General features: G+C 45.0%; 1 protein-coding gene across 1 annotated transcript; it reads right to left on the minus strand.

Moving 5' to 3' along the window:
- Window positions 1-476: 476 nt before the first annotated feature.
- On the minus strand, window positions 477-9786 carry LOC136114890 (uncharacterized). The gene is made up of 6 exons (XM_065860580.2): window positions 9654-9786; window positions 8540-8818; window positions 6338-6586; window positions 2826-2963; window positions 2122-2241; window positions 477-759 (listed from the first exon to the last, which is right to left on the minus strand). Exons 1-6 carry the CDS (start codon window positions 9712-9714, stop codon window positions 599-601), a joined length of 1008 nt encoding a protein of 335 aa, XP_065716652.1. The 5' UTR covers window positions 9715-9786; the 3' UTR covers window positions 477-598.
- Between the last annotated feature and the right edge of the window lie 2915 nt (window positions 9787-12701).

The raw sequence follows: 12701 nt of genomic DNA on the forward strand, positions 1-12701 counted from the left end.
AGGCACAAATCACAAAGGGTCTGGAGCTCAGAGGAGCAATTCAGAGAAACACCCGGCACAGCAGATACCTAGCTGAAACCTCCATTGAGATTTTTTTTTGTTGTTTTTGCAGGGCCTGTGAAAAATTCCTTGAACTCTCCTGAGAAGAGACTTTCTCAGGAAATTTCTGGCAGGTCCTTGTTCCTGTCTGGGACTGGCAGGCCACCTCAGTCTGCCTGTCAAGCCTGCCCCTTGCAGGAACTGCTGGCTGGTGAGGACATGGGCTGGGCAGGGAGCAGGAGGAGAAGACTCTAGGGCTCCACAGTTTAACCACAGGTCTGTTAAAGGATCAAAGAGCTGCCCAGTTTTGTTTGTTAGTGAATCTGTCAGCCCATGGCAGTGTGGCCTTGAAGCCATGCATGTGCTTTTCCTTATTTTTTCTTTTTCTTGTTTTTTTTTTTTTTTCTTTATTTTTTTAAATGAAGTTAACAGGCCTGACACCTCACATCTTTCATCTGCTAAAATTTTCTGAACCAATTCTTACACACAGTGAGACTATGGGATGCAAAGGATAGGTGTCCTAGGCTTCAAGACAGGGTGGAACAGCAAGCACGCCAGATCAGTCATCAGTTGGATCCAGGAAACAGTCCGAGGCATTTTCCTGACTTTCCACTTCAACTACGACCTCTGGGTCTGGCATTTCCTCAGGCTCTATCTCCACTGGTAAATTTTCTTCCACCAGTGGCTGGGGCTCAATGGCTTGACCAGTCCGGGCAGCATCTGGAAAAGAAAGGAGAAACTGTTTGTAAGTGCTCACGCTATGCCCACCCTCATGGAAATCCTCCCACCATGCCCTGGTGCTGCAGGCTGCCTAACCCACTCGTCCCCTCTCTCCAGGCCTCTGCAAGCCAAATTTCAGTTTTCTTTGTAACTACTCAATTATTGAGCTGTTCATCATGGCTTTAGACACTTTGGTGCTGAAGCTCTCTGGGCTCAACTGCCCAAAATATACCAAAATATCAAAGCCAAATCTATTCAGTTACATCTGAGTAATTAAAGCTGGCTAACCGCACATATTTAATATGTTTTCACCTCAACATTTTTGACACATACCTCTGCTTTTTACTTATTTGTAGAAAATTTAAATATGGAATACTTTGTTAGTCAAACTGACAATGTAGACATTTGTTACTTAAAGAAAGGTTCTACACTTTATTAATATTAAACAATTACTTGAATGACATATCTTTTTTTTTTCTTTCTTCCACTATGTTCATGACTAGCATTTAATATTTTGAAAGTAGAGAAAAGCAGCATCTAAAGTTAGACATAAAGCATAGCTGAGCTGCTGAGAGACCATGCATGGTACAGTGAAGGACACCGGAAGTGGAGACAGCAGTGCTGTGACCAGGCTATGACCTATGTAATGTTGCTCCAGTTCACAATATCTCTGCTAGATCTACTTCAACTGATGATGATGAGTTACTAGGGAAGGTGTTGCCAGCGTTCATGCTTGTGAAAAAAAATTGAGGGAAACATAATAAAAAAGAGGAGTATTAGTATCAAGCACTCACAGAACGGGAGATTTCTGAAAGGTTATCACTGCAGTCTCTTGACTGTATTGTGCTAAAGCTGTGGGGAGTCCTTCTCCATTTCTTTGAAGGATTTAAAATGTGACTGTATTTTCACTTTAGCCCAAATTTGAGGAAATACACATGTGTCTGACTTCAATGGGATTTAGCTGTGTTTATGGCTCGGCATATTCGTGGACGCTGTCCTGAAGATGACTGCTACAGAAACAATGCCTGTTCTTGTAAAATGTTACTGATGAGAAAGGTGTGTGTGATAAAACTGCAGGAAGACTGCTAGGTTTGAGGGAGGTTGCTGGTTTTGAGATGTATATATTAATTAGCACAGGAGATACTGGAACAGCCTGCTGGTATACAAGCATGAGTAAGGTACTGATGAAAGACCTGCTGCAACTTCCGTCCTCTGGACAAGATGCAGCAGCTTCCTTGCACTAGTGAGTCCCAGGCTGCCCTCTACGGTCAGCTTCTCCCCGCTCAGCCACACACCTCCATTTTGTCCTTCACCCTCCTAAACATGCTACCTGTCCAACTTAAAACAACTCACTGGACGCACCAGGCTTAGGAGGCCAGGCAGTTTGGGCAGCTTGAGCCTCAACATGGTCTCCATTGGGGGGGCTCTTCGCGCCTTCACTGGAGACCACGGACATTGTTAGTCCATCATCCTTCTCCTCCTCTGTAAAACCAAAACCAGAGACTTGAAGGAAAGGCGTCCCCCAGATCCCAGCAGCCTTGGCACATTCATTGGCATGTTCATTGACCAGACCACCACCACACGCCTGCACCTCCTCATGTGGCACTGGCTCCATTCCTGGAGCAGACAGACACTGAGTACAGAGAGCCATTGCCAACCTGTCAGAGACCATCTTGGCCGTGCTGGCAGGGTCACAGCTTGAGGTGGCCTCACTGACAAAGGACTCCCATCGGAAGCCTTGAGGTCGTTCCAGGATCAGACCTGAATGAGGCTTAATTTTCTTGCCCATAGAAAATATTTTGCTGTGTTTTTTTCTGGCCAGGAGCACATGGTGGCAAGGCATGAGGTAAAAAAAGTGAAAAGCAAGGTTTAATTCAAGACCCCACTGGTTGAACAGTTGCCTATGAGCAAGCAGCTTTCTGCTTCACCGGGTCAAGGGAGGGCTGGCTGGAACACAAGTAGCCACCCAGCTGAGGCCAGTTGATGCTAAGGTTATTTCAACCCCAGCCTCCAGAAACAGTCCTCCGTGAGCCTCACCCCAGGGGGCAACAGATTTCTCCACTCACCTGAAGGCACTGGGATGAACTTGTGTTTCCTCTTCATGCAGCAACATGTGACTGAGGACACAAACACCACCAGGATAACCACACCCCCTGCACACCCTGCCAGGATGTAAATGAACCACGGGTACTGCAGCAGGTCTCCTGCAATAAGAATGTGGTGTTGTTAATTATAATACCAGGGTGGACAAGCTTCTTTCTGCAAACAGGAGAAGTCCTGCAGACAGATTAGAGCATGTGGGTGTTACTGCTGCTTTGGTTTGGACCAGGGGAGATGATACTGTAAGCTGTGGCACATCTTGATTTACGTCACATTGTTTAATTATGGTATGGAATTTTTTGTTAAGAGAAGAGGCTTGTGTGACTAAGCTGTGTGTGTTTGTTTCTGCCTACTCTGACCAGTAACATCTAAGATAATTTGTAAGTTTTAATCAAATTTAACAGGGAAGGTGGTGATTTAAAAGATACAACATTTCAACAAGTTTTATGAAAACAAACAGCTGAGAAGAGGAAGGAGACCTAATCTAGCATCTCCTGCTGAAAGAAAAGCTGCCAAGTCTACCCTCCAAGCTTGCATTAGGCCGCAGAAAATCCACTTAGGACAGCAATGTAACAACTACACCAACCTCAAAGCAAGTCTGATCAGAGCCTGCACTTCCTCAGGCACCAGAGACTCCAGCCACCCGAGTCAGAGCTGTGGAAAAGAAGCTTCACTGCTGCTGGGGGAGAGATTTCTCTTTATTGCCCTTCCCAACCGAGACCATGCGAAATGCCTGGCAGGAGGCAGAGGCTGCAGATGGCTGAGCAGAAGGCCACACACAAGTCAGTGGTAATTACTACCCAGATCAGAGTCCCTCGCTCAGGGTTATTTTGACAGGTCAGTCTTGCACCAACATCGCTGCAGAGCGGGGGAGCTGGTAGAGGCCATCACAGATTTGCAGAAAAAGAGAGACCCATCCAGAGTCGCTCCTCCACCGAGACAATTTGCTCCAGCCTGGGGCAGCCAGTAGGAAAACTCTTTGTCCCATATGAAAAAAATCACACAGCTCAACTATCGCGATAATACTAATTCCTTAAAACTCCTTAGGATAAGACTATACCATCCCTTTTTGAATCATTTGGCTTCTTTTTGGCTGTGCACACACCTGCAGAGCATCGCACTGCAGAAACCAACAGGCTCATTTGCACCTTCTTTTCAAGAGCCCAAACACACAAACTGCTGCGTATCCCCAGAGGCTAGGAAGTTTTTCACATGTTCCAGAAGGTATTACACGTTGTCATAGTCCACATACGCACCAGAACAGTAAAAACAACTGTAGACAGGTGATCCTGTGTGTGAAATCACACACACTCAAAAGTGTTTTCAGAGTGCTTGTTCCAGTCTCCTTAGGAACAGTTACCAAGTTCAAAAAGACCTATACTCACAATCAAACTTTTGGCAACTGAGAAATAACTTCCATAATTATTTTATTTCCTTTTTGATTAAAGCTTAGAAAATACTGTCAAAGGCATAAATACATATTGGAATTATTTTTTTCTGAATATTTTTTTAGTAAAAAAAAAATTGACATTTATTAAAAAGATCTCTTCTGAGATAAAATAGTGCGCTAAAAATCAGTAGTAAACAAGTAATAAAACAAGCAATGAATCAATAAAAACGTTCTGTATATACTGACTTGTTGATTTCTGAATCCTCTGCTTTAGGTGATCAGAGCCCTTTGGTGCCTAGGAAGTTTGCAGTATTTCTGCTAAATTGTTTTACTCTAACAATTATTCAAAATTAATTACATCAGCGTAACAGGTTACCTAAAGACGTGCTTTTATATAGACCTTATAACTACAGCAGAAAAAAAATATATTCACCCCTTTGCCTGGAGCAAATAAAAACCCACAAAAATAGTGAACTTGTCTTTAATTTAACTGAACTCATTTCTCTCTTCAACTCATTTTACTAGTATTCAAAACTGCTTTAGTTCACTTTTTACAATTGTGGTTACATTTGGTGACTAAAAAGCAGAATCGCTGCTGCTTTCTTGCTCTCAGACCCTTCCAAATATGTGGTCATGCACGTGTCCATCCCAACAGAGCTATCACTAAATTCCCCTGTGGGCTTTTCAGGAGGAAATAGGGAACCGATATCACACCCAGGGGACTGGGCAGCCACCCAGAATAAACAATGGTCACTGTCAGCACTTGCATGATTTATCACAAGGCTCGACCGAACAACTCATGGATGTTTGCATCCTCACTCCCCGGTGCCTCAACCAACCTGGGTCTGACTATGCTGAACAACCTCTGACCAATTTAACTGGACAAAAATTAAAATCACTGCTCTACAATCACAAGTGCCAAACTTGTACAGATTGGCCAGCAGCACCAACGCAATCAGGCATGAACAGCCTACAGCATTTCTGTTGAATGCCAGCACACGATACAGCGTTTGTGTCAGTAATTTTGCTTTCACACCAACTATATGCCAACCATAGAAGAAGAGGCAATATCTGCTTTAGAGCTGCAATGTCTCAGATCTAATTTCTAAAATGCTAGGTGCTATTGCACAGCACAATTTCTCTAGTAGCAAGGGTGATTAAATTAATTACAGCTAAATAAATCAAAAACTTATGGTTAAATTATGCCATCCTGATGTAGTTTTGATGACTATATTCACTGACAGAGAAGAAAAAAGCCTTCACTACTGGAGATGCAAGTGAAATCACACTCAAGGTTATCCAATAATTCGTTGTTTAATGAATGTGAGCTTACAACACAGATGAGTGCTTTGCATCATGAGGTTCTGGCAGTTTTCATCAGTTGTGGGATCTGGATTTCTGTCTCATTAAACTATGGCCTCATCCAAGGAGAGTACTCAGCAGTTATGGATAGCTTGCAATTGGATAAAGTCACAGCCTTCTCACAGAACTACAAATCCGAGCAGGGACACAGAGCGAAAAACCCCTACATTTCATAAATAAATTGCTTGTGTCTTTACCCCACCTCTGATGACGTGGGGCTGGTGGGGAGACATTTGTATAAGCTGCTAAATCTTTGTGCAACAAGGCCAAACAGCTCAGCTAAGCCCAGCTGCAACGGGGCTGAACTAACAGAGGAGTTTTTATAGGGATGCTGCAGAAATAAGAAGGCCGTCTGGGTAATGGATGAATGTCAGAGTAGGAAGCAGCTCATGTTTCTAAACCAGCTTAGAGGATCTGTGCACAGGAGGGTGCAAGGTTTTCATCACTGGGAAGCACAGACAGACAAAGATCCATCCTTTCTGCAGAGTTGGGTAAAAGGACCTTCTGACCAAACTTTCATCCCTTCTGCAGCTATAGGCTGTGTCAGTTCAAGATACAGGAGGGAGAAGAAAGTCAAGGGAACACTTTCTAAACTGAGGATGTGGTAAGTCTGGAAGGCAGCTGTGAGAGCACAGAAGAGTTTGGAAGTATTGAGACAGCAACAACTCCTTAGTTTTCCACTGTAAGAGGCAAAAAGGGAGGTTTTCTGCAGACACTGTTACTCACCATAGCTGCAGGACAGCACAACAGGCCTGGTCCTCGTGACGCTGTTCCCGTGGTACACCTCACACACAAATTCCCCAGGCACGGTTTTGTCCAGGAGAACCTTCTTGCCACCATCCTTAACGCAAGCCTCAGGGGCGCTCAGCGCAGTGCCATTCAGCAGCCACCGAAAGCTGGTGCTCTCGTTGCTGGTCACATCACAGAACAGCTCTCCAGTCCCGTTAGGGAAGCACTGGATACCAATGGCCGGCTCTGGTCACACACAGCACAAGGCGAAGGGAAAAACGGGGAAAGAGAGAGGTGAGGAGCAGTCTCAGCAGTGAACATGAGCTGGAGAGGAGCTTCCCTTATCATGAGTCTTACTACCATTTCATCTCCTGGTAGCCAGGGGGCACAGAAATAAGTAACCAGACTCTTCAGTGCCTTCCCCTGGTCCTGAAATGCTCAGCAGTGCACACCCAACCCTGCCAGCAGATCTTGGTCCCTATTTTGGGGATGCCGCAAAAATCTGGTGTGTCTTCATTTTCCTTATTGAAATTGAAAAAAGCTAAAAATAAAAGCCCCCAGTCTGAGAGGATGGGGGAAACACCTGAAGCATCTGCCTGCCAGGGGCTTCCTCTGTAACCAGTGGATAACTGGAGTTTCATAGGAGATTCAGCCCTCACCTAAACCAGAGGTTTCTACTTCTGCTGTCAGTCTGCCTCTTCTTCCATTTTCTGAGAGGAACTAGTGCAAATCATGCCCAACGTTGGTACCAACACCAGACACCTGCAGTTAAATAGGATGACCCAGACTAGGACAATTTAAAATGAAGGAATGAATCATTGATGTTACTACGTTTTCCTGAATTTCTCTCACAAGGAGCATATTTCCCACGTTTGCCACTTTGCAAATACAGACTAAACAGAGAAGTGGTGCAGCTTTATGACAGTTAGAGTCATACTGAGAACATCTATACAAACATCCATGTAAATAAGCTCAGAAATCACTTGATTCAACTAGAACATCATCTTCAGCTAAAATTCACTGCCTCCAGGAATACCTTTGCTGTGAAATTGTTTCTAACTTATGTGTGGCAATAGAACATGAGAAGGAGACAGAAGTTCCCAACGCAAACCCACTGAAATGGAGGTTAAGAACAGGATACTTCTGCAGCCTTTGCCCACTCCCAGTCTAAGCCCCTGAACATCATGTGGAGGAGTCACATCTTTGACCTACTCTCAGCAACAGTTCCGCCTGTTTGCACCCAAATGGCATAAGGATTCATTTGTCTTCGCAGAGAGATGGATTTGATTAGATGTTTTCATTACAATTTTGTGCACTTCAGTTTCTCTTTGAAGCTTATGTAAGTGAAAGCCCTGCAAAAGGCACAGTGGAGATGAGGACCAGAGCAATGGTCGCTGACTATCTGGAACACTATTCAGCGGGCAGGCAAACCCATTTAAGCCTTCTCCATATTAACCAAAGCAATGAGCTGGATCCTGTACTGAAGTGACTTTATTTCTGCCTTTACACCCTGCAGAGGGATGAGCAGGCACGTGAAAGGGAGCGGCTATTCTAAGGCCACAGGGAGGACAGCAAGGAGGCTGGCACCGTAAGGTACCTATTGTTGAAAAGACCCAGAAGATGCTGACCTCCAAGCTGCTCAGGGTGGCTAAGAATCAGCAAGTCACACCCAGATTCCTTTAGTACCTTTCCTCAGCTACATGAAGCAGGGTAAAAATCCAGCATGCCTCAACCCAGACCTACACACCAGTCCACTTCAGTTCCAGAGGCAAGTCAGGAAGGGTTAAGTCCTTAAGCAAGCGTGTCCACGGGCAGCAAAATGCTGTTGATCGGTGAGAGTTTTCATGAGAGCCATCAGGAAGAGTGCTCTGGAAACAGACTGAAATCTCCAGCTATGTGTCTACATACTGTACGCTCAACTTCGTACGTGCTTCATGGTGCTGCCTCTTACATCAGGGAAAAACTGCACATTGCTCAACTGACCAGCTACTTCAAGGAAGGCTCAACAGACAGGTGAGACTGACAACATGGATGCAAAAAGCATCCCTTAGTTTACACTCACCATTACTGATGCCTGAGGTGCCAAAGGCTTACAAAGCTGTTCCAGAGGCATCTATAGCTCCTGCAAGCTGAAATGACACCAATTTCCACCCAGGCTCAGAAGTTAAAAAGCTATTTGTTGCTAAGAAGGCCACTTACCAAATACTTCCAGTGTGAAAAATCTGGTGGTGTTGTGAAAAACAAACTCATATCTTCCTTCATCCTCTTTCTCCACACTCCTCAGCACTAGGGAGCCATTCTGGAAGCTCAGGCATCTGCCAGCAGAAGTGCCGCACTCAGCCAACAAAGTGTCATTTAAGACAGCTGTCAAACATCTTGCATCCCTCTTGCTCATTCTGGAGAGGTTCTGCAGATTTTGAATTCCCATAGAAAAGACTGCTGAGCCGCCACTGAGCACACCAGTCCAGGTGACAGACCCTGAAAGGAGAAGAAGCACAGATTACGGGCAATAAGCTTGCCATGCCCATCCAACCCCTCTCAGCTGCTTCCCAGAAAGACAAATGCCCAGGTGAGACATAAGATGGACAGAGCCACCCCTAGTGACAATCTGGGGTTACCACTAATTGAAAATCAGAGGAGTGGGAAGCCTTCTGTAAAGGCCAGCTTTCCCCCCGATAACATGGGAGTGGTGCGCATACCATGTGCACAGGGCAACGAAAGGCTGAGAAGCTGGTCTTTTCTCTCCTTACATTTGACATGACCATCTACCACCCCCCCTCAGAGCTAAGAGACTGTGCAAAGAAAGAACCTCAGGGCATCACTGCCATGGATCTTGTACAAAAACAACTGCTGCCTGCACAGCTGATTTCACCCAAAGAGTAAGGTCGCAGTTTTAACTTGAACAAGTCTCACTGTGTCCTTGCACATTATTAAGCTGCTGTACACAAATCAGAGATGAGTAAATGGCAGGGTGACAGCAGCTCAGGGACTAATCCAAGGTCACACCGAGCATTAGGAGCAGGACCACATTGCTCTCCAGCCAGTGTTCTGCGTACAAGGACCTTACGTTCTCCACTGAAACGCTTTTACAGATGCAATACACTGAGAAAGTACCATACTGTTAGTTATCATTCATTTACTATTACAATAATCTGTCTTACTTTGGTCTGACTATCCCTTTCATGCATTAGCAGTTACACTGTTTGATGTCTCCCCAAACTGGTAGAGTCTTTAAAAGATCTTGGAGCAAAATTAAGGTGTCTGTTCATCTAGGCAAATCTGTGCCAACTTCATAAAGAGAAATCCCACTTACCATGAGTAACAGTTATTATCGCCAGCAAGCACTGCAGAGCAAAAGGAGAGCTGAAATCCATTTTAAAGAGCTCCTTGCATCATATGCTGCGAAGACGATCTGGCTACAGAGCTCAGTGAATATAGCATTCGGGAAATGATGTCAGAAGCAAGAGTGAAAAAAAAAAAAAGAAAAGAAACTCCATCGTGGACAGTTTGAATAATGTTTCAAAATAGACCTGCAAGGTTTTGGGTGACTGAACTCAGGCTGAACCAATGTGAGCCACAAGGTGTTCTGCAAAGTCCCGCACCCTCAAGCTAGCTGCAAGTGTGAGAATAGGGCTGAGAGGTGGGGACAGACAAAAATATCTCCTGGTCAGCTCACCCCAATTAGGAAGATGCTAACACTGAGACCGTGCAAAGGCAAAACACTTAATTTTTCTTCCCTTTCCAGTTTATTGAAATACAGCATCCCCACCCAGGGAAGAGAAATCAGTCCAGTCAGATAAAGCACTGCATGTACAGAGCAGCTGATTTTCTGAAATACCAACAACGATCACTCACAGAGATTCTCACCAGTAGGAGGTGTGGGAGAAAGTTCTCCCTCCGTATGCAGAGCCTGAACTTTGCTGGGCTCTTCTACTGGCCAAGTGGTACCTGCCATGCAGAAAAGGGCTCTGAACAGCCACCCCAGGCAATGAATAAATGCTATGGAAAGTTATAAGTTGCATTGCAAAACTAGACTGAATGCAGACTAAAAGCCCCCCCAGCTCTGCTTGGAGTGCAGGTCCCAGAAATGAGACTGAAAAGCCAGTGAATCAGAAGCTGTGAATCCATTATCTGCAGGGCCACACAGGGCCAGATACTTTGTTTGCACTCACTGAGATGGCTTAACACACAGTGGCTTTTTGCAGTGAGTGCTGAGGTGTATTACACAAGCAACACAGCAGTAAGAGTCTGGGTCATTGGAGGAAGTAAACTGCCATAGCATTAGACCAAACATCTGGAATTTTTTTAGGTGCACTTAGCAGATGTGCTGGGGCATAACCGTGACAGCGGTTCAGGATGTGGCTTGGAATGTTTCATGCTGTTTCTCTGGACACAGACATAGACACATCCCATTAAGGAAACTCTGTATGGTGGAATTACACGTATACCTGCATTTCCAATAAATGGTTAAGCCCCTTGTGTTGTGGTCTGCACTGTTACTCAGACAATTTGGCTCTGCTTGGTATTTCCATGTTTCAGTCAGTGGTTTGGCCCCTCTGACTTCTTAGCAATGACAATTACATCTCACCTCCTGCTCCCAGTGTCCAAAATTTACAAGTTTGTTCAAGGCTACCATGCTGTCTTCATCATACATGCATAGGACAGGTCTAAATTGATCTCAGATGTGACAGAAATAGCCTTCTCAGAGAAAAGCAGTGAAGTGAGTCTTCAGACACTCACAGCAGCGCAGAGGAAGGGGGAGAGAGAAGAGTATTTACAGCAAGAAGCACTTTCATTTCCTTCTGTGCTGGTCAAATGACATGAAGAAAATCTCTTCCAAATACCGCTGCAAGCTTGGGGCTAACCGTCTGCCTTCGTCGTGCACATTTAACTTCATTTCACCTTCATGCTTGAAGGGCAAGCTGGTAGAGCTTAGGGTTGTAGTGCTGTGGTGGAGACACGAGACAGAACAGACAGCATGTGCAAGGTCACTTCAAAATAGCACCCCAAACTGTTCGGAATCTCAGAAAAACAACAAAATGCAAAAGGGGTCTGCCCACAGCCAAATCCAGGAAAAGTTCACTATCTCATCCAGCCAATGCTAGCAGCCTGGCAGAGCTCATTTACAGATTTGCAGTAAAAGCAATGAAAAATACAGCCTTTCTGCTCTGTCTCTATTGTCACAGAAGTGACTCTGCATGACTCTGACATTGCGGTGTCCTGTATTCAGTCTCCCTCTCAGTGACTCCAGGGCAAATGAGTACATTTATGAGTTCAATATTTCTGACTGCAAGTGCCCCATACATCATGCAGTATTATGAATTCCCATTAGGCTCCTTCTGTCCCTGACACCCTCACCAGCTAAAAGAAAGAAACCACAGGCAGGATAAAGACAACAGCATATGTACAATCTGTGTTGTCATCAATTAACAGCTTCCTCTTAAAAGCAACCCTCTCAACTTTCATATATAACAATTTTTTTAGATGAGATTAGATGCTAATTTCTGGCATTGGCCAATGAATGCACACAACAGCCGGTTAGCCAGAGAATTCACTTCCCCTTTTTATATAAAGATGCATAAAGTTTTGTGTGATCAGTGCAGACACAAAAACACCTTGTGAGGCTTTACAGAAACTGCAAGTAGGAGAAGCGAGGGGGAAAAAAGACAAGAACTTGTAGTTGGAAGGTGAACTTAAATCTTTTTTATTTGGTGAGCTGCGAGCTCACAGGATCATTTTGTCCTTTCAGCAACTGACCACATAATGAAAGGAGAATGGGGATTCATTCCTTACATGACATGAGGCATTGATGGAGCACTGTAAGTATTACAAAGAAATTCGTACACACTAACTCTGCACGTCTTCCTTTCAGTAGGCTGGTAAGCACAAGCAGTGGACCTATTTTTACTGTTGTTAAAGCATGACAGCGATGACTGGGGAAATACGCAGGCCTAGCTTCACACAGAGGGAGGTAGCAGAACTAAATAGCAGAAACTCAATGGGTGGAAACAGAAAATAAGGCTGCAACTTTGGCGCTGCACAGAGACAGCTCTGCAGGCTGCTGGGGGCTTCGTGCCCCAGCACCAGCCCCAAGAAACACTGCTGGCTGTGGGTAGTCAGCTAGTCCGTCCGTCCATCCCTCTTCATCCCCCTGCAGTGTGATGGCATGGCCACGGCTGCACCACAGGCTGCCAGGGCAGGTACAACCCGGACGGTGTAGCACTGGAAGCACGGAGAAGCCTGCAGCCCTGTTAACTTACCTGTCCAATCCACACATACAGCTATTCAATTTTTTTTTAAGCACACTTTGAGCAGCTCTTTTGGGAGTTTAACTGTGGAGCCATAAGGCAGGAATGGGTGG

The sequence above is a fragment of the Patagioenas fasciata genome, chromosome 1, assembly GCF_037038585.1.
Source record: "Patagioenas fasciata isolate bPatFas1 chromosome 1, bPatFas1.hap1, whole genome shotgun sequence".
In the NCBI taxonomy this organism is placed as follows: domain Eukaryota; kingdom Metazoa; phylum Chordata; class Aves; order Columbiformes; family Columbidae; genus Patagioenas; species Patagioenas fasciata.

What these genes read in the sequence shown, in the direction of transcription:
- LOC136114890 (XM_065860580.2), bottom strand. Translation starts at nt 9,714, where the DNA reads ATGGATTTCAGCTCTCCTTTTGCTCTGCAGTGCTTGCTGGCGATAATA. An exon ending in GATAATAACTGTTACTCATG is followed by an intron (nt 8,819 to 9,653) that starts GTAAGTGGGATT and finishes TTCTCCTTTCAG; the next exon opens with GGTCTGTCACCTGGACTGGT. An exon ending in GTTCATCCCAGTGCCTTCAG is followed by an intron (nt 2,242 to 2,825) that starts GTGAGTGGAGAA and finishes TTGGTTTTACAG; the next exon opens with AGGAGGAGAAGGATGATGGA.